The 25,465-nt window shown below is 50.8% G+C and overlaps 1 protein-coding gene across 2 annotated transcripts in view; it reads left to right on the top strand.

The window, feature by feature from the left end:
- CYFIP1 (cytoplasmic FMR1 interacting protein 1) overlaps positions 1-25,465 on the top strand; it is an 81,504-nt gene that overhangs the window by 12,795 nt on the left and 43,244 nt on the right. For both annotated transcript variants that reach the window (XM_053913465.1, XM_053913464.1), the window contains exons 2-11: positions 10,791-10,913; positions 10,989-11,078; positions 12,244-12,321; positions 12,575-12,676; positions 13,963-14,144; positions 17,160-17,256; positions 17,346-17,474; positions 19,085-19,189; positions 20,684-20,775; positions 22,118-22,235. In XM_053913465.1, the coding sequence (XP_053769440.1) occupies positions 10,797-10,913; positions 10,989-11,078; positions 12,244-12,321; positions 12,575-12,676; positions 13,963-14,144; positions 17,160-17,256; positions 17,346-17,474; positions 19,085-19,189; positions 20,684-20,775; positions 22,118-22,235 (1,110 nt within the window). In that variant the 5' untranslated portion in view covers positions 10,791-10,796. The remainder of the gene's footprint in view (positions 1-10,790; positions 10,914-10,988; positions 11,079-12,243; positions 12,322-12,574; positions 12,677-13,962; positions 14,145-17,159; positions 17,257-17,345; positions 17,475-19,084; positions 19,190-20,683; positions 20,776-22,117; positions 22,236-25,465) is intronic.

Here is a 25,465-nt window from a genome sequence, read left to right on the forward strand (position 1 = left end):
GTCGCGTTCATAAACGCTGTAGCACAGATCCAAGCGCGCGCGCACGATGTGTGACTGCTTTTTCCTGGGCCAGAGTGGAAATGATGTGGCACTTTTAAGGTCTGTCACTATTTTCCATACACCAGTTTCTTTTAGATTCAATATCTGGGAAGTGTAAAGTTCTTCAGTAATCAAAGCTAAAAACTTACTATGTATATTTTTTAAACCAAGCTGAGCACTATTACAGTGGTCTGAGGCGTTGTGACTATAGCTCTGCCTGATGACCTGTGCCCCTGGGGGCGTGGCTTTAGCGCTGGGGGTGTGGCCTGAAGCCCTGGGGGTGTGGTCTGGCATCCAGGGCGTGGCCTGGGACGGAGGAGGCTGGGCTGCTGCTGCTCTCTAGAAACTCAGTGCGCGGGGCATCCAGCACCCAGCGCAGAATAGAGGCCAGGACCCTCACAGGGTCCGGGAAAGCGCTCACTCTGAATGGGGCCTTTGGGAAGCAACGCCTGCCTCCGGGCAAACACAGGGATTTCCAGGGCAGGCACTCTGGGTGAAGGGGAGTGTTCCACTGTGGAGCGGGTGTAGGTGTGTAACCTGCATAGCAGTGAAGGATCCCTGGACCACACCTCCATTCAGGGCCTTATAACGAGTCTGGTTTGAGCCTTTTCACTTCCTTTCTTTGAGAGGGATATTGCATGTTTGCTATTTTTAAATGATTTCGAACTTACAAAACATGCAGAAGTAAAAATAGTACACAGAATGCAGACAACACTTTTTTTCATCACTTTGAGGCCCATTCGGGGTCACTTAAACACGTTGATGTATGTTTTCTAAGAACAGAGTGCTTGCTTATGTATCCAACTTCCGGCCCTTCACAAAATGTTTGCGGAGCCTGCCCTTGAGAATTCATTGCACCTGTATAATGATAGAAAAACTTTCCTCACAGTTCACAATAACAGACCCTATACACAGCCTCAGGAGACAGGGCGCAAAACCTGTGGTGTCTTTGTTTAATGGACTAGTATACACCTGTCCAAACAGCACTTGGAGGAACATGTGACTGTGTGTATACATCTTTTTTTTTTTAATTGACTTCTTTTTTAAGGGGGGGATCGAGCTATTGTCCCACTTATTGATGCATTCATTGCTTGCTTCTTGTATATGCCCTGACTGGGGATCGAACCCGCAACCTTGGTGTATCTGGAGAATGCTCTAACCAACTGAGCTACCTGGCCAGGGTGACGTTTGGTTTTTTAATTAGGAATTTTTCCCCCAGTTTCTAGCAGCCCTGGACCCCACCCACCACACTTAATTTGGGTGACAAGCTGCGGTCCCTGCTGGCTGGCGACAGAAAAGCGCAGAACGTGGGAGAGAAAGGCACAGTTCGGAAAAGTATGCATTTCTCCCAGAGAGGACTTATTGTACATGAAAATAGATTGCATAATATCGGACGTTTCTGCTTTTCTGAGAAATACTGTTATTTGCATAAAGAAGAGGAAGAAAATTGGCAGATGTCTTCAGTGTGTTAGAAGCATTCCGTAGTTTGCCGTTGTTTGATTATGCTTTGGAGTTACAAAACAAAAACTTTGTGGGATTGTTATGAAGACCGTGTTTCCAGCAAAAGGCGCGGGACAATGTGGCTTGGGGCAGAGGGACAGTGACACATGCACAGGGCCCTGCCACAGGCTGGCTGGACGTGTGGGTGCGCATCAAAGTGTCAGTTCTGCATTTTCCTGCAGACACGGTTTCACCGTGTTTTGTAACCTTGGTGTGGAGCTGCTCTGACAGTTTCTATTTAAAACAAGGTGCCTGGGCGGGGCTTCCTCCCCTGCCTTGTGTCTGACACAGGGTTCTGCTCCTGGCTGATGCCCCCAGAGCGGGGCTCGAGGCTGGGTCTCGAGGCTGGGTCTGTGCTGGACTCTGTCCCCAGCATCGTCCTGCAGCCCTGCCCTGTCTGCCTGGGCTGGGCCAGCACGCATGAATCCCTAGCTCCTGGCCTCTGGTACCTCAGTCCTTCCTCGGGGCAGGTCTGCTGCAGCCGGGGGCTTGGGTCAGTTTTTAAAGGAGAGAGAGAGAGAGAGAGAGAGAGAGAGAGAGAGAGAGACAGACAGACAGACAGACATAGGTTAATTGTTCCCCCTATTGACACACCCATTGGGTCATTCTTGTATGTGCCCTGACCCTGGGGATCGAACCTGCAACCTTGGTGTGTTAGGACAGTGCTCTAACCAACTGAGCTACATGGCCAGGCCTCGGGAGCCAGCTTTTAATCTGCTTATAGATTGGGTTAGCTTTCCCCCAACTCACATACATCCCCCACCTCAACTCCCCATCTGCTTACCAGCTCTTGGAAGCCTAATATTTATTAATGTGCATATACTTAGCATAGTTCTAATTTTATATCTGTTTTCATGGACAGCAATTTCTCTATTAGGAGCTTCCCTTGAGAAAAGTTATAGATTTTATGAAACTATGTGCTGAGTTCGTTGGTGGGTATGTGAGACCTATTGGATTTAGGATGTTTATTTATTTTTAGAGAAGGGAAGGGAAAGAGAGAGGGAGAGAAACATCAGTATGTGGTTATCTCTCGTGCTTCGCTCGCCCCCCTACTGGGGACCTGGCCCGCAACCCAGACACGTGTCCTGACTGGGAATCGAACCGGCGACCCTTTGGTTTGCAGGCTGGCACTCAGTCCACTGAGCCACACCAGCCAGAGGCCATTCTTTTTAATGGATGAGTAATATTCCATTGTTTAAATGTACCTGAACTTTTTTATCCGCCCGTCTGTTCATCGGCGCTTGCGTTGCTTCAGCGTTTTGGCGATTGTAAATAATGCTGCAGTGAGAGCACAGGCGTGCGTACATCTTTTCAAATTAGTGTTTCTTTGGACAAATATCCAGAAGTGGAATTGCTCAGCCATAGGGCAGCTACATTTTAAATTTTTTGAGGAACCTCCATACTGGTTCCCACAGTGGCTACACCGGTCTGCATTCCCACCAGCAGTGCATGAGGGTTCCCCTTTCTCCACAACCTCACCAGCACTTGTTGTTTATGGATTTATTGATGGTGGCCGTTCTGCCAGGTACGGGGTAATATCTCAAGTGTGGTTTTAATTTGCATCTCTGATGATTCGTGGCATTGAGCATCTTTTCATATGTCTATGGGCCCTCTGTATGTCCTCTTTGGAGAAGTGTCTCTTCAGTCCTCTGCCCATTTTTGAATAGGATTGCTTGTTTTTTTTCAGTGTTAAGTTGTATGAGTTCCTTGTAAATTTTGGATGTTAACCCCTTACCGGAGGTATCTTTTGCGAATATCTTCTCCCATGCGGTGGGCTGTCTTTTTGTTTTGTTGATGGTTCTTTTTTCTTCTTTGAGACTGTTGAGTCCATAAGGGACTCTTCATCCTTACGGTAGCCCCGCCCCCTGTTCCCACGCAGCTCGCCTGCCCTGGGCGGCTGTGTCGGGGTTTGGGCTCCCACCGCCTGTCCCCTGACCTCAGGCCGAGGTTGGCTTCCTAACACCGGCTCTCGCACACAGAAAGTCACTTTGCTGACTGCTCTGTTTACCTCTGCCCTGGACCCGTGTGGACGAAGTGCACGGCCCTGGCATATGTGGCCTTGTCCCTGCTCTGTGGCTGAGAGTGACAGCTGTACCCTGAGGGCGGCATGAGGACAACCTGGTGAGGTGTCAGGGGGTTCTGAGGCTGAGGGAAGGCGGGGCCACGTGAGGGACAGCGGAGGTCGCAGCTGGGGGCCCCAGCATGCTAGGTGGGTGCTGCCCCTCTGGTGGGCAGCTGGGAGGCTTCCATTCTGCGCTGGGAGCCCCGCCTCCTGTGTTCCTGTGGTTGGCACCTTACTTGTCCCCTGCAGTCTCCCGATGCTCACCTGTGTGAGCTCCCTGGGGTGCATGGAGCACCATTTTTGATCCCGGCTGTGATCACTTAGAGGTCAGGTCCAAGGCAGGTGGTGAAAGGAAGGGCCGCCCCGGCTGGTTCTGCTTGGGAGCTGCACCAGCAGCATTGTCTGGGCTGCTGACCCCGTGCGGAGCGAGATGCATGCACTCGGTGCTGCGGTCCATGTCACAGAGGGAGAGGGGACTTTGTCTAGGGGGGCATGCCAGCTGGATTTTGAAGCCCCCACCCACACAGAGTCGAGCCTGGGTTTTGGATGCAGGACAGGTGTGTCTGCTCTGGGCTGAGTCAAAAGAGGCCCCCTGCCCTGGCTGGTGTGGCTCGGTGGGTTGGGCGTCATCCTGCAAAGCGAACGGTTCCTGGTTCGATTCCCAGTCCCCGGTAGGGGGCGTGTGAGAGGCAACCAATAGATGTTTCTCTTCCACATCCCTGCTTCTCCCCCTTTCTCCCTCCCTTCCCCCTTCTCTAAAAATAGATTTAACTCCCCATTCTCACCTCCCAACCCTGGCAACCATTATAGTACTTTCTGTCTATGAATGAACTGCTCTGGGTACCTTATAAGCGGAGTCATATGGTACAGTCGACCCTTGGACAAAGCAGGGGTCACGGGTGCCGACCCCCCTCACAGTTGCAAATCTGAGTGTAACTTAAATCGGTCTCCCACATATAACTGTTCAGTCCAAACCTGTGTTCTTCAAGGGTCAGCTATATTTATTTGTCCTTTTGTGACTGGCTGGTATCACTTGGCATAGTATCCTCAGGGTTCCATCCACATTGTCACTCGTGTCAGAATTCCCTTCCTTTTTAAGGCTGAATACTATTTAACTGTGTGTATATACCACACAACTATCTCTATTTTTATACAAAGAAAAGTGTCCTTAAACACTCGATTTGAAATAAGTTTGAGTGTTGGACATCTTTCCTTGGATGTGACATCAGGGTGTCGCGGAGCCTTTCTGAGACCCTCCTGCACAGCCGCTTCCCCCACGTAGGTGGTCTCGGCCTCACGTTGGTGGTCTCAGCCCACGTGGGTGGTCTCGGCCTCTCCTGGGCTGAGAAGGGACAGGGAGGAGGCGCTGGGTGTGAGGCCAGGGTCACGCAGGCCCAGGTGGTTGGCCCAACCAGTTTTCGTATTGATCATTGGGGGTGGGGTGGAGGGGGGACATAGGCAGTGCATGAACCCCAAGGCCACCCCTGACAGAGCCTGGGCTTGGGCGGTGGAAAAGGCTGAAAGCGGGACTCAGGGCTGTAGCCGCAGGTGCGTCACCTGCAGCCTGCTCCTGGCAGAGGCCGCCAGCTCGGAGGTGCCCTGAATGAGCGCCGCTGGGGCTCCCCACGCTGGCTCAGCAGGGTCCCAGTCCCCGGGCCCTGCGCCCCTGCACTCTCACTGCCCCAGCCTCCCCTTTCTTGAGATCGTGGAACAGGAAGTTCTGCGGACAGGGGGAAGTCGGGAATGAGAGGAAAAAGGCTACCTTCCTTGTTTTTCAGAGATGCCGGGTGTTTTGAAAACTGTTACATTTTAAAATAGAATCGTGCCGACTGGATCTGCTGTTGTGAAGAGGAGTGCGTTGTAAATGCCAGACGGCCAGGTGGTCCCGTTGGGTTCAGTTCCTGGGTTCCTGCGGGGATCACCCCAGGGTCTGAGAATTGCTCCTGCTCCTGCGATTTCTTTCTTTTATTAAAGATTTTATTTATTCATTTTAGCTTTTGAGATCAGATGAGATAGGGCACATTCAGGGTGGTATGGCCGTAGGCTATTTATTTATTTTAGACAGAGGGGAAGGGAGGGAGGGAGGGAGACAGAGGGAGAAACATCAGTGTGTGGTTGCCTCCCGCACGCCCCCTACTGGGGACCTGACCTGGTGCCCTGACTGGGATTGAACCGGCCACCCTTTGGTTGGAAGGCTGACACTCGATCCACTGAGCCACCCCAGCCAGGGCTGCTCCTGCGATTGCCTTCTCCTCTCTGTTCTCTGTGTCTGCTTGGCATGGCGTGAAGCTCTCCGGTTAGACACAGCCACATTCAGCGTTGTTCTGTCTCCCTGGTGAGAGACCTGCTATTCCTGGGCAGATGCCATAACCTCCTTGCCCTGCAGCCCACGCTGACACAGCCACTCAGCTTCCTTTTGACTTGCGCGGTGCATCTTGTACCCTTTTACTTCCAAGCATCTTGTACCCTTTTACTTCCAACCTTCCCGCGTCATTATATTTGAAATGTGTTTCTTGTCACTGTCATACACAGTTACATGCCACATAGCAGCGTTTCAGTCAACGACAGACCACAAATATGACGGCTGTCCCATAAAATTGGAATGGAGCTGAAAAGTTCCTGTCCCCGTTTGTGACTTTGGAATGCAATAACACAATGCATTACGCAGGTGTTTCTGGGGACAGTGGTGTCAACAGACCTGCTGTCCTGCCTGCCACACAGTCGAGGTGTGTGGTGGGCCATGCCATCTAGCTTTGTGTAAGTGCCCTCTGTGATGTTCGCACAGCGACAAACTTGCGTAGTGACACTTCTTAGCACATCTACAAGCAGCACAGGACTGTAGTTGGCTCAGGGGTTTTTTTTGGGTTTTTTTACCTTTCTGACAGTCTTTTCAGTAATGTTTAGAATATGGCGTGTTTGCATTTACTTCAACAAATCATTTTATTATTTGATTCCCATTCGATGCCCAGCCCCCCCCTTGGCTTTATACAAAATAGAATTTTATTTTTCCATTCTGGAAGCTTAAAAGTGTGAGATCAGAGTGTGCCAGCACGGTCAGGTTCTGGTGAGGGCCTGTGATACTGTAATTTATATTAAGAAATATATATTTGGCCCTGGCTGGGTAGCTCAGTTAGTTAGAGCATCGTCCTGGATATGCCAAGGTTGCAGGTTCAATCCCCAGTCAGGGCACATATAAGAAGCAACAAGTAGAACAACAAATCCATGTTTCTCCCTCTCTCTAAAATCAATCAATAAAAAATTTGTAATAAAGAAATATATATTTGGTCTTCATTGTTAGGGAGCTCCTATGACCTTTGGAATTTCCTAAGTGATAAGAGCAATAAAGGTGTCTTAATATTTTTAACAAACCACACGGGAGGGTATGTTAATGAAGTGACTAGAGGCTGGTTGCCAGGAGACCTAACCATGTTTCAAGAGGTTTTCAATTTATAGTCCCACCCCCTGACCTTGGGGAGGGACGGGGGCTGGAGGTGAATCCTTTGCCAATGGCCAGTGATTACTCAGTGCTGCCTAAGCAAGAAGCATCCATGAACCCAAAGGGCAGGCTCACTCGTGAGTTGCAGGGTGATGAGTGTGTGGGCGTTGGGAAGCATCAGCACCCGGTGGCCATGGAGACTGTGTCCTTCCCCCAGACCCGCTGTGCACCGGTTCCATCTGGCTGTTCCCAAGTTATATCCTGTGTAATAACCTGATAATCTTTTAGTGAAACCGGAAAAGACCAGTGTTTGTGCTGCTGGTCACATACCGAACCCAATAAGTAGCGACAGGGATTGAATCTTCATGGACGCTTTATTCAGATGGCTGGCGATCTGAGAAGACAGCAGGTTCATACCCTAAATTCCATTTTAAAATGGCTTTTTTTTTATAAGGAGAACAAAGTGTGGGTAAGTGTAAGGGGTTTGGAATTTAGGGACAAGTGAATTGGATTAAGAAAGCTGCAGGATTCTCGCCCTGGGGCACAATGGCTCAGGTACCATCTTGAATTGCTTGCAGTTCTCCTGAAGCACAAAGGTGGAACTGCTTAGGGTTTCCTGGAGTCAGGGTGGGTCATGCCTTCAGTTCCTAGAAGGAAAGCTTTTATTTGCATTGATTCCTAAGCTTATTAGCTATTACTGAAACTACAATTTTCCAACTCTTGGAGTCCTCTATCCTTCCTAAAATGTTAAATAAGTGAAATGTTTTTCTGAGTTCTACGAGCCTCTCTAGCAAATTAATTGATCCCCAGGAGGGGGCCATGGGAACCTCTTAATTTATTGCCTGTCAGTCAGAAGTAGGGGTTGACAACCTATCACTTGCATTTGGTCCCTGAGGTGGGAGTGGAGGGAGTCCTGTAGGACTTAGCTCTGAACCTGGGGGATCTGGCGCCCTCTGCAGGTAGATAGTGTTAGAATTGAGTACATTGTAGGACAGCCGGCTAGTGTCTTAGAATTACGCGGTGGTGAGGAGAAAACCCCACTTTGGAATCCGTGACACAGTCCGAGAGCCCTTTTGTGGGTTGTGGACACCAGCTTCTGAGTGAGTTCTCACATGGTGGCAAGAGGATCCTCGATTTCTCATTGCTCTTTCCTTTTCCTGCCTTCCTGTTGGCTATTGGAACACTTTTAGTATTCCATTTTAATTTTTCTCTACATGATCTTCTTATAAGTCACATTGCTTTTTTTAGAAAAAGATTTATTTATTTTTAGAGCGGGGAAGGGAAGGAGACAGAGAGGGAGAGAAACATCAGTGTGTGGTTGCCTCTTGTGCGCCCCCTACTGGGGACCTGGCCCGCAACCCGGACATGTGCCCTGACTGGGAATTGAACCGGAGACATTTTGGTTTGCAGACCGGTGCTCAGTCCACTGAACCACACCAGCCAGCGCTATATTGCTTTTATAGGTTTCTTTTTTTTTTTTCTTTTGTGGTTGCTCCAGGGCAGGGGTGTCAAACTCTTTTTCACCAGGGGCCACATCAGCCTCACAGTTGCCTTCAAAGGGTGGAATGTAATTTCAACTCCTTAACAGTTAAGGAGTAGTTACATTTATACAGTCCTAAAATTATTCCGGCCTTTTGAAGGCAACCACGAGGCTGATGTGGCCCCTGGTGACAATGAGTTTGACATCCCTGCTCCAGGGATTACAAAGTATATACTTAACATTTGATCTACTTAGAATTGTCATGGGAAAGGGACCGGATCTCCAGCATGGCCTGGAATGCATGGGTTCTTGACTTCGTGCAGGAAAGATTTCACTTTATGAGTCCACATGATTTTGAGAGTACATTTATTCAAGCTGGGGACAGTGAGACGAAAGAAGGGCTTAAGGTAGAGGCAAGACCATAGCAACAGGGGTGAGGTTAGGCGGAGCTGCTTTTCGGCTTACTGAAAAATTAGGCAAAACGTGAGCCCGGGAGGAGCTGCCGCTGCCCACTGCTCCCATGGTAGCGAGTCTCGTTGGGACTCTTCAAGTTCGGCAGAAAGCAAGCTAAGATACGCGCCTGAGGGACGACATGGGCGGGAAAGGCACAGGTGAGCTCAGGGGAGCACGCACACTGGGGCCTTTGTCTTCAGGGATGTTATCTGTTTTCTAAAGGCCAAAATTTTAGGGGCGGTCTCCTGGAGGAGCTCCAGAGAATTTTCATCAGCTTCCCAGACGTGGCCTGGATTTTGCTGATTCATCAAAACAAGCCCACAGAGGGGTCTGGGTTATTCTCTGGTCAGCTTCACCTTAAAGAATGTCACCGAAGAGGGACGGGACCGAGCCCTGTCTGCCCACCGGAGTGGTTGGGAACATATGAACCCTTCACTCCTGTGTCCCTGGTTTGGGAGGGTGAGCCCCCGCAGTTTATTAGCAGGCGGTGAATGGCTCAGCCTTGTTTATTAACTCTCTCTCTCTGTTTCCCGCTTCCACTTGCCAAGAAACTTTTTAAGGTTCCTAAAATTTCCATTTAGGTTTTTATGTAGATACCTTTTTTGGCTCAATTTTTCTTTTCAGCGCGGGAGTGTTACCGTTGTTTGAACATTGTTTCAAGTCTGGTGTGAAATTGGAACATAGGAGCTATGCTTGCCTGACCTGCTGTTCTTTCCCTGCGGGAAATTGACATCCTGGTCGATTGTGTGCTGACGAGACTGGGTGGCAGTTGGCCATCTGGGATACTATGATATGTGCCCCTGGGTGTTGTTTAAATGCTCAGAAAGTGCTGATTTTTAATTTTCGCGGCAAACTACCCAGTTCTGTTTACGCTGTGGTGCCGACGTGCCTCCCGTGGGCTGCGATGGTGTCGGTGAGGTTCTCGGAGCCTCTGAGGTGCCATTGGGCCTGTCCCGTGTGTGCCACCCACCGCCCTCTGGGACCTGGCTGTGATCACAGCGATTGGGGACGGAAAGGACCCGGTCCACGCATGTGCAGTGTGGGAGTGGGCCCCACATTTGTGGGCTTGCTCTTCCGAGCTTCTTCCTCTTCACACTGCGCCAGGGCTTTCTGGTGTCCCCTTTTTACTTCTCCCGCCGGCACCCCGGGGGCTTGGGGAGCCCTCACGGTGGTGAACCTCTGCATCTGCTGCTTGTCTGGGGCCGTGTGCTGGGGGGAGTAGCGGGTGCCTGTTCCTTGTTTAGGTGACATTCGCTTCTGTGTCTGTGCTTCCCAGAGCAGCCTCAGAGTGGTGGTCTGCTATCAGCGGCTTCCTGTGTCACCTGAGCCCCGACCCTTACCTTAGTGGTCCCCGCAGGCTGGCGCCATGGTTATAAACCGTCTTGGAGGAGCGACCTGGAGCGTCTGCACGCAGGGAAACCCTGTTGCCGCCTCCAAGGCCGTGCTGGCCTCCCCCGGGGCAGATGTGGTGTCGAGGGGTGTTCCCTCTTCCGGCCCGGTGAGGGGGGTGTCAGGCCCTCCCAGAGAGCTCTCTAAGGACAGTGGCCCCAAGGTGGGAAGGGTGACAGGAAGTGAAACCATGCGAGGTGTCCCTGGTGCCTGCATCGTGACAACTTGAGACCAGCAGAGCTGCATGGTGACTCCCTTGCTGGTGAGCCCTGGGAGACACGCCAAAACCTGGGGACTGGCGGCGACCCCCTCACCCTCCACCGCCCTCTCGGAAGAGGGGCGGGTGGGTGGTGGCCCACTCTCCCAATCCAGCATTGTCAGGGTGCCCTTACCCTTCCACATAGCACAGGAGGCTTTGTATTTGCTTCTAGTCCAGGATGGCGGCCCAGGTGACACTGGAGGACGCGCTGTCCAACGTGGACCTCCTGGAGGAGCTGCCTCTGCCCGACCAGCAGCCCTGCATCGAGCCCCCACCGTCCTCGCTGCTCTACCAGGTGGGTGCCAGGCGACCGCGGGGCGGGCTGTCTGCTGCACGGAGCTCCACGTGATGCTGTTTCTCTTCCTTTCAGCCCAATTTCAACACTAACTTTGAAGACAGAAATGCCTTTGTCACCGGGATCGCAAGATACATCGAACAAGCGACCGTCCATTCTAGCATGGTAATTCCGTCCGCATGTCTCCGTTTCCATCCGGGGAGCGTGTCCAAATGTAGCGTCTTCTGGCATCAGCCCACCAGGGTACCCAACCGGGGAAAAGAAGAGTGAATGAAATGCCTTGGGGTTTTTTTTGTTTTGTTTTAGCTTTTTGGTGATAAAACAGTACATGATCTTTCTGCAAATTTTGCATCTGTGTCCCAGACCACAGCTTTATCCGCTTTTTCTGGAAGCCCGTTCTCGCTCCCTGTCACATAGGTGTACGCATGCGCACCACGTGGGTAAATGAAGTACATTATAATTAGGTATTTTCATGATTCCATGAATAGTTTGTAAAGGTCCACAGTTTAACAGTTTTTGCATGTTTCCGTAGTTTCCCTTCTTTCTTCCAATAAAAAGTGCTGTCATGAACAAAATTTCTAAGTACATAGTTATTACTTTTGGCTGAATTTATAGGAGTGAAGTTACTGGGTCAAGGGTGTAAACAGTGTAAAGTATCTCAAAAACGTTATCAAATTGTAGTTGACATTCTCAAGAATATCTGTGCAGTTTTTGCCATTTTTTAGCAAAGGAGATGATGTGAAAGCAGTAGACACTAAGGTCGTTTTTAAGGATGGTGCCTCTCTTAATGGATGCCGTTCTTGGCCACCCAGTGCTGCGGGAACACTGCTTAGCTTCCCTCCCCCCTCCTCCTCACCTGTTCTGGGGACCTCAGAGCTGCGCCAGGCTTCCTCCCAAGCAGAACCATCTCGGTAGCCTGGTGGGGCGTGTGATGACGCCGTGCATCTGAGCTGTACCTTCCCCGCCCCTGCCCTGTGTCCCCAACTTCAGGCCTGCCTTGCCCTCGGGTTGTTTGGGGCTGAGTGGAGCTCAGATATGGCAGCTGTGGCGAGTGTCTGTGTTGGCCCTGCACAGAGGTGCCTGCATGTCGCTAACACCGCTCTCCAGCCTGCAGTTAGGCCTGGGGCTGTTTCGTGTGGTCATTAAGGCCACACGCCTGCATCACGGCATCACCAGCTTCTGAACAGCTGTCTCTTACCCAGTACTGCTGCTTGTCCCTGAAAGGGAGAGGCAGGATATAGTTCATGCCTCTGGATTCTAGCAATTTGTCATCTCCTTTGCTAGGACTGTTCCCCTGCTTGCTTTACATTTGCCCTGTGTCCCTGTGCAGAATGAGATGCTGGAGGAGGGCCAAGAGTACGCTGTCATGCTGTACACCTGGAGGAGCTGCTCTCGGGCCATCCCGCAGGTAACCGGCTGTACTGTCCTGCCTAGCCAGGCCACCTCCCACACCACCAGCCTAGCCAGACCACGCCCCTATCTCACCAGCCCTGCCCATCCCAGCCAGACCACGCCCCCATCTCACCAGCCCAACCAAGACCACACTCCACTCCATCCCCTGAATCTACCCCTCAGCAGTCAGAGAGCCCAGCTCTAAAAGCGTCCTCCCTCCCTCACTTCCAGCTGGGTTGAAGCCTCTGTATGTGCTTGTTTATTCCTAGGTGAAATGTAACGAGCAGCCTAATAGAGTGGAAATTTATGAGAAAACCGTGGAGGTCCTGGAGCCTGAGGTCACAAAACTGATGAATTTCATGTACTTCCAGGTAAATGACAGCGAAAATAATCCCAGGGGATTAATGCAGAGGCGGAGGGTGCTGCCACTGTGTCCCTGTCACCGTGAATTCAGTGCATCAGGTGCATGTAAATTAAAGCGACCACATGCTTCTGAGACGAAGGGAACCCAGCCTTGACAGCTTGAAGTTTTGCGGGCCCTTTTAGAATAAAAACTTTTGCTGTGCTTCACTTCCCTCCTTCAGAGGGAGTCTGTATTTCCTGCATGACCTCTGCCTTCTCAGTTCCGCGTACGCTTGTCTTTCTGCCAGTTTGTACTTTCGATCCATCGGGTGTTGCAGGTGTATTTTTTCTCACCCACACCCGGACCACTCACGCGGGCGGTCCTCACCTTGCCCTTGGCTCCTTCTGCCCCTTGGTAAGGTGCAGTGGCCGCAGGGACGGGGCTTGCTGGCTTTGAAAGGTGTGCTTTGGAAATGTGTGACTTTTTTTATTATAGATTCCCTTAGCAACAGCAGAAGATAAAACTTGGGAGATGACTTTTTGTTTTATCTTAAAAGTTGTCAAGCCGTGGCTGGGTGACTCAGTTGGTTGGAGCGTCATACCATACCCCCAAAGTTCGCCGGTTCCGTCAGGGTCAGGGCACATACCTAGGTTGTGGGTTCAATCCATGGGCAGGGCACAGAGGGGAGGGAACCAACTGATGTTTCTCTTTCTATCTCTCTCCCCCTTCCTCTCTCTTTAAAATCAATAAAGAGCCCTGGTTTGTGTAGCTCAGTGGATTGAGCATGGGCCTGGGAACCAAAGTGTTGCTGCTTCGATTCCCAGTCAGGGCGCATGCCTGGGTTGTAGCCCAGGTCCCCAGTAGGGGGCGTGCAAGAGGCAACCACACATTGATGTTTCTCTGCCTATTTCCTTCCCTCCTGTCTCTCTAAAAATAAATAAATAAAATCTTAAAAAAAAAATAAGATCAATAAACATATCCTCTGGTGAGGATTAAAAAAAAGGATCCACGCCCCCACACTTTACCTCTGAAAGCTAAAACATCTGACAAAGGCATTCTATTGGAGCATTTTGTCCTGCAACTTTACCAGAAAAATCAACAACTTTCGTTTACTCTAGGGACATAGTTGGTGAATTGCCAAATTCACAATGCTTGTTAGAGAGCAAAGGCGTGTGGACCCTCTCTCCCTGCGTCTTAACTGCGCGCTCACCGGGGTGGGTGTTCTCTGAGTGAGTCTGGATACTGTTGCTCGAAGCCGGGCAGGGAGCTGGCCCTTCACTCACAGCGGCTCTTCTGCCCTGTTTCTCTGCTCAGAGAAATGCCATCGAGCGTTTCTGCGGGGAGGTGCGGCGCCTGTGCCATGCGGAGCGGAGGAAGGACTTCGTGTCCGAAGCCTACCTGATCACGCTGGGCAAGTTCATCAACATGTTCGCGGTGCTGGATGAGCTGAAGAACATGAAGTGCAGCGTGAAGAACGACCACTCTGCCTACAAGAGGTGAGCCTCGCCCGGCGCCTGCGCCGTGGTGGAGAGCGCCTGATGGTACCTGCGCACAGTGGGTGCGCAGCCCAGGTGTGCTGAAGTCATCGTGGTGGGTTGGCGGTATAGAACTGTTTGATATGTGTTCCTGGGGCGGCCAGCAGGTGACATGTGGCGTGATGCATTCTTAGAGGTATGTGTGGCACTCTAATATTTGTGGGGCGCTGAGCACCCTTGGGAAGACGGAAGCCGTAAGTCCAACCATTCCCAGTTCATGAGCCCTGAGATCACTGTGTGGGCATTTGGCTCTCGGTGAGGGGCAGGCGAGTTCTGCAGCCTGAGGGTGTCGCCTCTGCCCGTCACTCTCATCAGATGTGTCCCTGACAGGTGCACAGCACCACAGCAGTGGGCAGAGGTGGCCTGGTGTACGGTCACAGGGTCACGTTGAGCTTCTGGGTTTCTCAGATCCGCCCTCTTCCAGGGTGGCTTTCTTTTTGAATATAGAGAGCAGAATTGGGAAAGGCGGGCATGGTATGACTGTGTGTTTCTGGAACACCGTGTGGGGTGGCTGGTGGCAGGAAGGGACAGGTGGGTGGCGCACTGTCTTCTGATTGACTTTCCTTAGAAGGTCTGTACCTGGTCACTGAAGGCGTGACTGGCTAGAATGAGATGCTGATTAACGTTTCTTCTTGCCAAGCAAGGAATCGGAGCTATCAAATTAAATTGGAAGAGATTTTACTTCACACCTCAGTAGGCTGGAATATGTTACATCGGAAATCAGACAATTGTTGCTCTATCTTTAAAATGAAATTGACACGGAATGGGGCACGAAACGGAGATTTAAGGATGAGGTTGGAATGGAGCTAGATCACGGAGATGTGAAGCCTAGAATCAGCTCTGACTGGGAGAACTGCCAAGTCATTGCAGTTGACCGGTTTACCCTGCTTGTGGAGGAAAGTGTGGAGGTGTCCCTTTTGATGACTGTGTGGGCCAAACGTGGCAGCTTCTGAGGGGTGGACCCACCCAACCAGGAGAGCAGCTTCTGCCCCTGGCTACACAGATTCCTTGCTGCATAATTAAATTTTTTTTTTAATTTATTGATTTTAAAGAGAGAGGAAGAGGGAGAGAGAAAAAAACATATCGGTTTGTTGTCTCACTTACGTATGCTTTCATTGGTTGATTCTTTATGTGCTCTGACTGGGGATTGAACCTGCAACCTTGGTGTATTGGGTATAACAACAACCTTGCTGTAACGATGCTGTAACAACGGAGCACCCGGCCAGGACTTGCTGCATAATTTTAAGCAGCTTTCTCAGCCTTTCTCACTTGGTTAGAGGTGCACAGGCATCAGTGGTTTTTAATATCAAAAAAAGGTTTTTATTTCTTTTAGCAAATGCTTTCTTTTCTGTTAGCAAACAGCATTTGTAGTCCAAAGTCTAGGCTGTAAGATAATTTAATGGTGGGGCTGTGGAAGGCTGTCTGGAGGAGGGGGGGAGCCTGGGCGCCCTTCTAGGAGCTGCCTGGGGTCTTCACCACCCCTCAGGCGCCCCTCACCCCTTTCAGCAGCAGCCTCTTCCTGTGATCTCTGTTGGGGACCCCATCTTGGTTCCCCTTCCCAAACAGGAACACCCCTCCTGCCCAGTCTCCCCACACCAACACTCCCAGACACGTTTAATTTACGTCCCGCTGGTAATTACCCGTGCAGCCTCTTCTGAACATCAATGCCAAGATCCCCCGTTTGGTGACGGCGAGGCCTGAGGCAGACAGAGAACAGCATCTTTGATTCCTTCCTTAGCCTCCATAAGCACTCAAATCAATACAGTGAGCTCTGTAAAAAGGGATGTTACCATAGCAATCGATAGGAAGTTTAACCCTACATAACTTTTAAAAGAAATAACAGAAATAACAGTGGCTTAAATAAGATTTCACATTCTCGGACCTGAGCAGTCATGAGGTGGGTGACCTGCAGGTGATGTGGGGGATCCACAGTGTTCAGGACCCAGGACTCCTGCTGTCCTGCCACTCTGTTGTCTTCAAGTGTTGCCTCATGGTACAAAGTGGTTGTTTGAATTCCAGCCATCATTTCTGCATTCCAATCACCAGGGAGGAAGAAGAATAGAAGGGCCTGCACTATCCCCCATAAGTAAACTTTCAAGTGCCTTGAAACACTTTGCATTATGTCACATGGCTCAGCCGTTGATCACGCATGGGTATTGCTGCTGCGTGGAAATTGGTGTTTATTCCTAAGGAGGCATAGGGGAGGTTATCAGTCTTTGCTGCGGGAATTTTTCTTTTGTAAACCCCCCAAGGTTCTAGGTTGCACAGACATGACCTATGTGGCAGCTTCCGCTATATGTTTGGGGGCCAGCCTTAGATTTGTGAATCCTCACCCCACCTCATACTTTGTTGCAAGATGTCAGCAGTTCCATCTAGGCCCCGCAGTGGTGTGGGACCACAGTGGACAGGCCATTCTGTGTGTTCATGTCTGTTCTACTGTCTGTTGTCCTGTCAGCCCTGGGGGTGGGTCATTTGCCAGAGACGTTGTAAGTGAGGCTTGCGAGAGTTCCGGAGGTTGGTCCAAGATTGGACTGTGTGTTGGTAGCAGAACTAGGATTCTGTCCCAGACCTTTGGCATCAGAACTGTGTCCGGTCCCTGACCTGCGGGAGGTGAGGTGGCCCTGAACAGTGCTGGCTATCTTCATTACCACGCTTTGGGGAGGTGGCTGTCCTCAGACTTGGGGGCAGGTAGCTCCCGGGAGAGGCCAGCATGCTGGGGCCGTTAAGGGAGGCCGGCCAGCGTCATTGCCACCAGCTCTGGACCACGGGGTTGTGAGCTGACCAGCCTGGGGCCCCGGGTGGAGAATTTCGCAAAGGACGGAGCCATAACCCATCGCGGAGACCACATTTCTGCACATGGCTGCAGCCACAGAAACGCAATCTCGATTTTCCCCTTTTTGTTCTTTTTTTAAATCATGAAGTGCATGGTGGATCAACTCTTTTTTTTGTTTTTTGTGGGTTTTTTTGCTTTCAAAGGGCCGCTCAGTTTTTACGGAAAATGGCAGACCCGCAGTCCATCCAGGAGTCGCAGAATCTGTCCATGTTCCTGGCCAACCACAACAAGATCACCCAAGTAAGGCTCGCCTGTCCCCGCCTGGCCGCAGGGGGGCGGGGCCGGAGGACCCAGAGCAGCCCGCCTGCACGGGTCTCCCCCTCTTTCAGTCTCTGCAGCAACAGCTTGAAGTGATTTCTGGCTATGAAGAGCTCCTGGCCGACATCGTGAACCTGTGCGTGGATTACTACGAGAACAGGATGTACCTGACGCCCAGCGAGAAACACATGCTTCTCAAAGTACGTTGGCGGGGCAGACGGGGAGGCACCTCCTCCTCGCCAGGTGGCGCTGTGACCACCCTCCTTTGTCAGCCTTGGGTTGTTCTTTAGGCTTGTCTGTGCATGTGTGTCGGGGTGGGGGGGTGGGGCGGGTCTGTACCGCAGGCTCCCCGCACATTCCCTGAGTGTGTCCTGCGCTTCACCCCCGTGCCATGGGCCCCACTCTCAGCCCCCAAGCAGGCGTTCGTGGGTGACAAGTCTAGGGTCAAAGACTTTGCTCATTGTTCAGACTTTTATAGCAGAGCTTATACCAGAGTGGACTTGTTAAGCATAGAATTTCTAGGCATTAATTGCAGGTGGTCCAACTTACGATTTTTCAACTTTGGTGCGATGGTGATACACGTTCAGTAGGAACCACACTTTGATTTTGAAATTTTTAAAAAGATTTTATTTATTTATTTTTAGAGAGGGGAAAGGGAGGGAGAAAAAGAAGGACATATCAATTTGCAGTTGCCTCTCGAGCACCCCCTACTGGGGGCCTGGCCTGCAACCCAGGCATGTGCCCTGACTGGGAATCTAACCGGTAATCCTTTGATTCGAAGGCCGATGCTCAATCCACTAAGCTATACCAGCTAGAGATTTTTTTTTTTTAAGATTTTATTTTCAGAAAGAGGGGAGGGGTGGGAGAAAGGGTGGTAGAGAAACGTTGATGTGTGAGAGAAACATCGGTTAGTTGCCTCTCACAGGCCCCCAAGGGGACCCAAGCAACCCAGGCATGTTGCCTGACTGGGAATTGAACCGGCAGCCTTTCAGTCCATAGGCTGGTGCTGAATCCACTGAGCGACACCAGTTAGGGACACCTTGTTCTTCGTTATTATTGTCTTCAAGTCGGGAAGGGTGTTAGTGGCATTTCTCACTGTGAGGAGGAGAAGGGGATCCTGTGTTCCCTGCCCTCTGGTCTCCCCTATGTGGAGGGCACTCTGGGGGACCTGGGTTGGGTATCCCTCCTACCCAGTGCCCTGCCTGGGAGAACTGAGATCTCTCCCCTCTGGGAGGGTCGGGCTGCAGGGCGCTGTCCAGCACAGCAGTCCGGGATGGTGGGTGCGGGAGCCCCGCACGTGTGTGCGTGTGGAAATCCGCACTCACTAGTGCACTGTGCTCAACCAGAGCACAGGAGGGCAATGTGCCTGGGAGGGTTTTGAAACAGCCAGAAGAAATAACACACATAAAAGAATAGATTCAGCCCTGGCCCATGTGGCTCAGTTGGTTGCAGCATCGTCCGATAAACTGGAAGGTCATGGGTTCGATTCCCGGTGAGGGCACATAGGAGAGGCAACCAGATGAATGTTTCTCTCTGGCGTTGATGTTTCTTGCTCTCTCTTGCTCTCCCCCCCCCCCCCCCCCCCCCCCCCCGCTCTGAAACTCAAATAAACATGTCTTCAGGTGAGGATAAAAAAAAAAAGAATAGCTTCATATGAAGGAACAGCGTCTATTCCTGAGGAGCTTTTAAAATTGCTTTTTGAAAAAGAGAGTTAATTGTCATTGCAGAATTCTGAACTGTATCCTGCATGTGCTCGTGGGTAATGCACCTGGCAGGCCTGACTTTTCTGGGTCATCTGGTGCTTTTTCAGGTCATGGGGTTCGGCCTGTACCTGATGGATGGGAGCGTCAGCAACATCTATAAACTGGACACCAAGAAAAGGATAAACTTGTCCAAAATCGACAAGTTCTTCAAGGTGAGTGACATTTCTATTGACATGCGCCTTGTTTGAGTTTGGGGGCGGTGACGCTGACGCTGACCTGTCCTGGGAGGCGGGGCAGGGTGGGGCTTTTGCTCCTGTTTGCGAAGGTGCTGCACCCCCAACCCCCACACTGGTTCTGCCTGGGTGGTAATTGCGCATAAAGGGGATCCTGCCGAGTGTGCGGGCATCTGGCCGTTCCCTCCCCGCGTCACAGACATCCCTCTGGGAGCCCGCAGCAGCCCGCAGCCGTGGTCTGTAGGTGTTCATAGCTGCGGGCCGTCAGGTGGTTCTGCCACTGTTAATATTTGTCCTCATCTGTCGCCATGGGCATGAGGTTGTTTGGGGGTTGTGGCTGGTATGAACAGTCCCACGCTGACTTACCTCGCGCATTTCTGTTGGACATTTCCCCGGGGGTGGGATTCGGGGTCACGGGCACAAACAGTGTCAGGGGTAGTAGTCACATCCTAAGCGTTGTCCCATGCGGCTGCGCTGATGGGCCTTCCCGGCAGCCATGAGTGAGTGTTCCCATTGCTCCGCATCCTCGCTGACACTCGACACTAACTGTTGTGGGGGCGTCCTGAAGGATGGGTATGTCACTGGTTTTATGGCTAGCATTTCCTTTTGGTTCAGTTGATGTTTTTCTGGTGACTTTTCATATTCCAGCACTTGTATGTTCTCTTTTATGAAGCATCGCTTCACATTTCTTGGTGTTTTTTACCCTGTGATACATGGCCATTGTTGGGTGTGTGGCTCTGAAACACAGGCATTCCCTATGTGCCTCTCTTTTTCACTGTCTTTTTTTAAAAAAAATATTTTATTTATTTATTTTTAGAGAGAGGGGAATAGGAGGAGAAAGAGAGGGAGAGAAATACCAGTGTGTGCTCGCCTCTCACTAGGGATCTGGCCACAACCCAGGCATGTTCCCTGACTGAGAGTTGAACCGACGACCCTTTGGTTTGCAACCAGCGCTCAATCCACTGAGCCACACCAGCCAGGGCTCTCAGTTTTCATTTTCTAATTGTTCCTAGTATATAGGAATGACCATGGATCTAGCCATAATTTTAATATTTGAAATACTTCTATAAATGTTGGTTCTTGTAGTTTGTTTTTGTATTGAATGTAGAAGCTGTTTACAACTTTTTTTTTTTTAAGGCTTTACTTACTTATTTTTAGGGAGAGGGGAAGGGAGAGAGAGAAACATCAATGTGTGGTTGCCTCTCGCGCACCCCCTACTGGGGACCTGGCCTGCAACCCAGGCATGTGCCCTGAGTGGGAATTGAACCGGATACATTTTGGTTCTCAGGCTGGCACTCAATCCACTAAGCCACACCAACCAGGGCTGTTTACAACTTTTTTGCACTAAGTGACTTGCAGAAATAGCATTCAGCCCACAGTAATGATTAGCATTATTCCTTCGTCTTGTGATTAATCATTTGGTGACTAAACATTCATGATGACGCATTTTTTCTTCTTCTTCTTTGAATACAGCAACTCCAGGTGGTCCCGCTGTTTGGGGACATGCAAATAGAACTGGCAAGATACATCAAGACCAGCGCCCACTATGAGGAAAATAAATCTCGGTAGGAGAGCGAGCCGCCCAGTTAGAACGTTCTGCATTGTTCTCACTGTGGTTTCGTGACACTTCATGGGTCTCTCGTGATGTTACCTTGACATTCTCAGCCACCCAGAACTGAATGCCTGACACAGTAGTCCTTGCGTATGTGGCTGTTTACATTTAAATTCCTTAAAAATTTACCACATTTTGCCGTGTATAATGCGCACCCACATTCTTTGCCCAAACTTGCAGGGAAAAAAATCTTTTGTTTTAAATTTTTAAATCAATTTTTTATTTATTGACATTTAGATACCTGTCTTAGGTGTTATAAAAGAATTTTAGCATTTCTTTTTGGACATATTATGATACAAGAAGTTTTATGGAACAAATAATTACAAAACAGGAAAACAGATACAAAGTATTTCAGGCAGTGCCCATGTATAATGCGCACCCTTATTTTTCCCTCAAAAATTTCGGCAACAGTGCGTGTTATACACAGCAAAAATATGGTATCTCAAAAAGTGGCTACTGCATTTGTCTGCTTTGGGCAGAGGGGACCAGCTGGGTAAAAACAGCAAGTGCAGCGTGAGGGAGCAGCCCTCTGACCCCAAGGCCGGTCTCTCCTCCCAGCACCTCCGGCAGTTTTAAGTCTTAATAAACTCCTCCCTCACTAACTTGTGTCTGTTTGCTGCTGATATGTTGCACTGTGCACATAGGTAGTTACACTGACGCTATCTAACTTCCGGGTAATGTCAGTTTCAACTCTCCCAGCAAGCATATCATTGGTTCCTGGCTCTCTTGTGGTGGCTTCCTGTTTTCCTGTGTGAGTGATAAAGCCGAATCAGTCCCCACAGTGATGTGGCTGTGCATCCTTGCTAGGGTGGCGCAAAGTCCTAAATCCAGCAGCAGCTCTCAGCCTTTTAAAATGCAGTTTATTTGTTAAGGTTATTTTTGTTGTTAATTTTATTTTTCAATTACAGTTGACATTCACTATTACTTTGTATTAGTTCTTGGTGTGCAGTACTATACAAAATGTTTCCCCCGGCATTTCCAGCGCCCTCCCGGCTCCATACACAGTTATTCCAATATTATTGACTCTGCTTCCTGTGCTATAACTTACATCCCAATAGAAAGTAGGTTGGTGATTAAGCAGAAATGATGATGAGTTTTCAAAGACAGAATTAGAAGGTCGGACAGAGACCCCGATCTGGGGCCATGGGGCCAGGCCAGCTGCTTCCTCCCTGAGGTTCTGCCTCCTCGCCTGCCTGTGGGGACCTGGGGACAGTGGTGGGCTTCCCTGAGTGCGTCCTCGGCCAGCGTGGCCCTGTGCAGGCGCCCCTCCCGGTGACACGTTCCTCTCCCACCAGGTGGACATGCACGTCTTCCGGCAGCAGCCCCCAGTACAACATCTGCGAGCAGATGATCCAGATCCGGGACGACCACATGCGCTTCATCTCCGAGCTGGCGCGCTACAGCAACAGCGAGGTCAGAGCCGGCTCCCGGCATAGGGCCCCGCAGTCCCGTCTGCTCTCTGTCCCCACACACTGACTTCGATAGCTTTGAGAAACAGAGATTAGTGCCAGATCTTCAGCGGCACCCATTACAACGGATGGGGCAATGCCGTGAGCCTTGTCTGTCTTTTTTTTTTTCGGAAAAGTGTAACAGGGCCCCAGAAAAAGGACCAAGGAGAAACCATGAGGGAAGCGGCATTTCCTAGTCTAGCCCCACGTTTCCAAGCTGCTAGATGGGGTGGGGAGGGAGGAAGTCTGGAGGCCAGGGGCATGCAGGAGCCTCTGGACTGGTGGGAGGATGTCATGGGTGCCCCCACCTGCCCAGTGTGGTGCCAAGCCTGTGGGGGGTGCAGGGGGCGGGGTCTGGTGTGGAGGAGCCAGGGGTGCCACTTCTCCCATCTCTGCGGGCAAGGAGGTGAGGTCAGCGGTATGGGTGCTGCAAATTGTCAGGAGGGACCCAGGGACTTGAGGGCCACACACAGGTCTGATTATTTTATTTTTCAGTTCTCACCCAAGGATATATTGTATTGAGAGAGAGAGAGAGAGAGAGAGAGAGACATCAGTGTGAGAGAGAAATGTCAGTTGGCTGCCTCTATGTACACACCCCAAATGGGGAGCAAACCCACAACCTAGTTATGTGCCCTGACCAGGGATCGAACCTGCAACCTTTTAGTGTACAAGACAACGCCCCAACCAATGGAGCCACCCAGCCAGGGCACCACTGGCAGCTTTAATTCCCACTGAAGGGGCTCCTCCAGCTACATCGGCCAAAGCCCATTCAGTCTAGCCAAGTTGACCAGACGTTGACCAGACGGGCTGAACTTAGTCACCAAAACGCGGAAACCGTGCTTGGCCATGTTTCCCTGGAGAGTGCTTAAGGTTTATCTTGCAGTTAATTTTGTCCCTAGGTGTCTCCCTCTGGGGATGTGACATCGTTGTTTGGCAAAGTCACCTGCAATGCTTTGCTTCTTGTGCATGAAGTGCAGCCTGTGGGACACTCACCTGGTGGGTCACTTCCTCTGTAGGGGCCAGTGTCAGGTGGGGCCCAGCCCTCGTGGTTCCAGGAATGCCTGCAGAGTGCGCCTCAGCTGGAACCACTAGGGAGCTTTGAACAAACAAGGTTGATTACTCCTAGTGCTGCAGCGTACGCGGCACACCTGCGGCCACCCAGTGAGGTCACAGGCGGGGGGCGGGGGGGGGGTCAGGAGGTGCATAGGGTTTTGCAGGTTTGCTGTTTATCAGTGAATTTCCAACCTAAGAGTGGGATCACCCTATTTTGGCCATGTATAATGCGCACTTTTTGGCCAAATTTTTGAAGGAAAAATAAGGATGTGCGTTATACACGAGTATAACAATTACACACCACAGATAAAAGAATCCTGTGTATAAGGCGCATCAGCGTGGGTGTGCCTTGTACACGGGATCACGTTATGCACAACAAAATACAGTAGTTGCCCTGGCGTGTGTGGCTCAGTCTGGATTGAGCACGGGCCTTCGAGCTGAAGGACTGTTGGTTTGATTCCCAGTCAGGGCACATGCCTGGGTTGCAGGGCAGGTCTCCAATAGGGGGCATGTGAGAGGCAACCACACATTGATGTTTCTCTCCTTCTCTTTCTCCCTCCCTTCCCCACTCTCTAAAAATAAATAAATAAACATTTATTAGGAAAAAGAGTGGGGAGCAGCATATTGTGGAAAAGCATGGCCACCGAGGAGGTCCCTTATGTGTGTCACGTAGATCAAGCAGTCCGTTCTCACAGGAAACTGGGAGCGCGGGTCGACCTGGCTCTCTGGGTGCGTGGCCGCTGTGAATTTTTTCAGGCTGGGAGCCTTTGCAATGGCGTGTCGGCAGTCAGCAGCTTGGTGTCAGGAGCTCACACCTGCATCCTCTGTGCAGCCACGATGCCCTTTGCTACCTAGTTCCGATCACAATTTTCTTGTGCTTTTGAATTTTAGGGCTAGGGTTTCCCCCAGCCTCATTTTATGTCGTGATGTATAAACAGGGTACACAGGTCCAGAGTCAGATATGAGGAAGGAGGGATGTTCAGTGAAGTCTGCCTGCCCCTGCCCTCCTTGCCGCTCACCATTCTTAAATCTAAGTTTTCGTTATGTGGTATAAGCAAGTACGCACAATGTGTGTGTTTTCCTTGATTTGCAGAGTGGAAGCCCACTGTGCATGTGCCTCTCTTAGCCCTGAGCCAGTAGACTTGGAGCCCTTGTGGCATCGTGAGAAAAGCATTTTGGGGACCACGCGTGGGGGGTTGAGATGTAGTAGTAAGGTTTATTGAGGCAGCAGCCAACACAGAGGGCTATCTGTGCATAATTGGTCTCTGTCCACTCTGGAAGAAGTCCAGCCTTGTGGACATCAAGCATAGAAGAAAGGCCAGGGCCCAGGAATTCTGCGCTGTTGGTTTAGTCCACGTCAAAGCTCAGTCCAGGTCAGCCCTCTTCCTGCCCTGCTAGCGAACTCTCTAGTCCCGGCTGTGATTTGTGGGCACTGCATCACTGTACCAAGGCTTGCAGGTGGAGTCCCCGGTGGGAGCTCCCGTGGCTGCCGCTCCGGTGGCTGCATGTCTGCTATGGAGGGAGAAAGTGGGAACGAGGGCGCAGTGCGTGTTAGAAAGAGAGAGAGATAGGGAGAGGGAGGGAGAGAGAGAGAGAGAGAGGGAGAGGTTGGGGGTTTGCCTTTGTTAAGCTCTGGTTATATTATCTCAGGTTTGGGAAGGACTAGGATCTCTTTCAAACTAACCTAGCCACTTCCCAACCCTTAGCGCGGGCTTGCATTGGATCCTCCCCTTAACCAATCTATTTTCTAGATTTTCTGGGGCTCAGTGATTCTTATCCAATCCAATCCTTTTCCCGGGCTAGGCTCCGCCCCCTACGGTCGCCTCCTTGCTCCTGCTGTGCTTAGCCTCATAGAAGGCTGTCCCCCTGCACCACCTTGGCTGCTCCAGGGCCTGTGCCCAGCAGAGGAATTCCCTCCTTATTGCTTTATCCCTCCCTCATTAATCCGGGACATTGACTGGGAATGATTCTTCTCAGAGGAGTAGGTCCAGAGGGCGGAGGATGAGGGGGGGAGGGGAGCCTGTGAGTGCTGCAGCTTCCTAGCAAGCAAGCTTCTTGTCTGATTCAGCTCCCCAGGTTATTATATCGAGTTGGCCAAAAAGTCTGTTTGGTTTTTTCCATAAAATAAAAGACAGAGTTTTC

The sequence above is a fragment of the Desmodus rotundus genome, chromosome 10, assembly GCF_022682495.2.
Source record: "Desmodus rotundus isolate HL8 chromosome 10, HLdesRot8A.1, whole genome shotgun sequence".
Classification (NCBI taxonomy): Eukaryota; Metazoa; Chordata; class Mammalia; order Chiroptera; family Phyllostomidae; genus Desmodus; species Desmodus rotundus.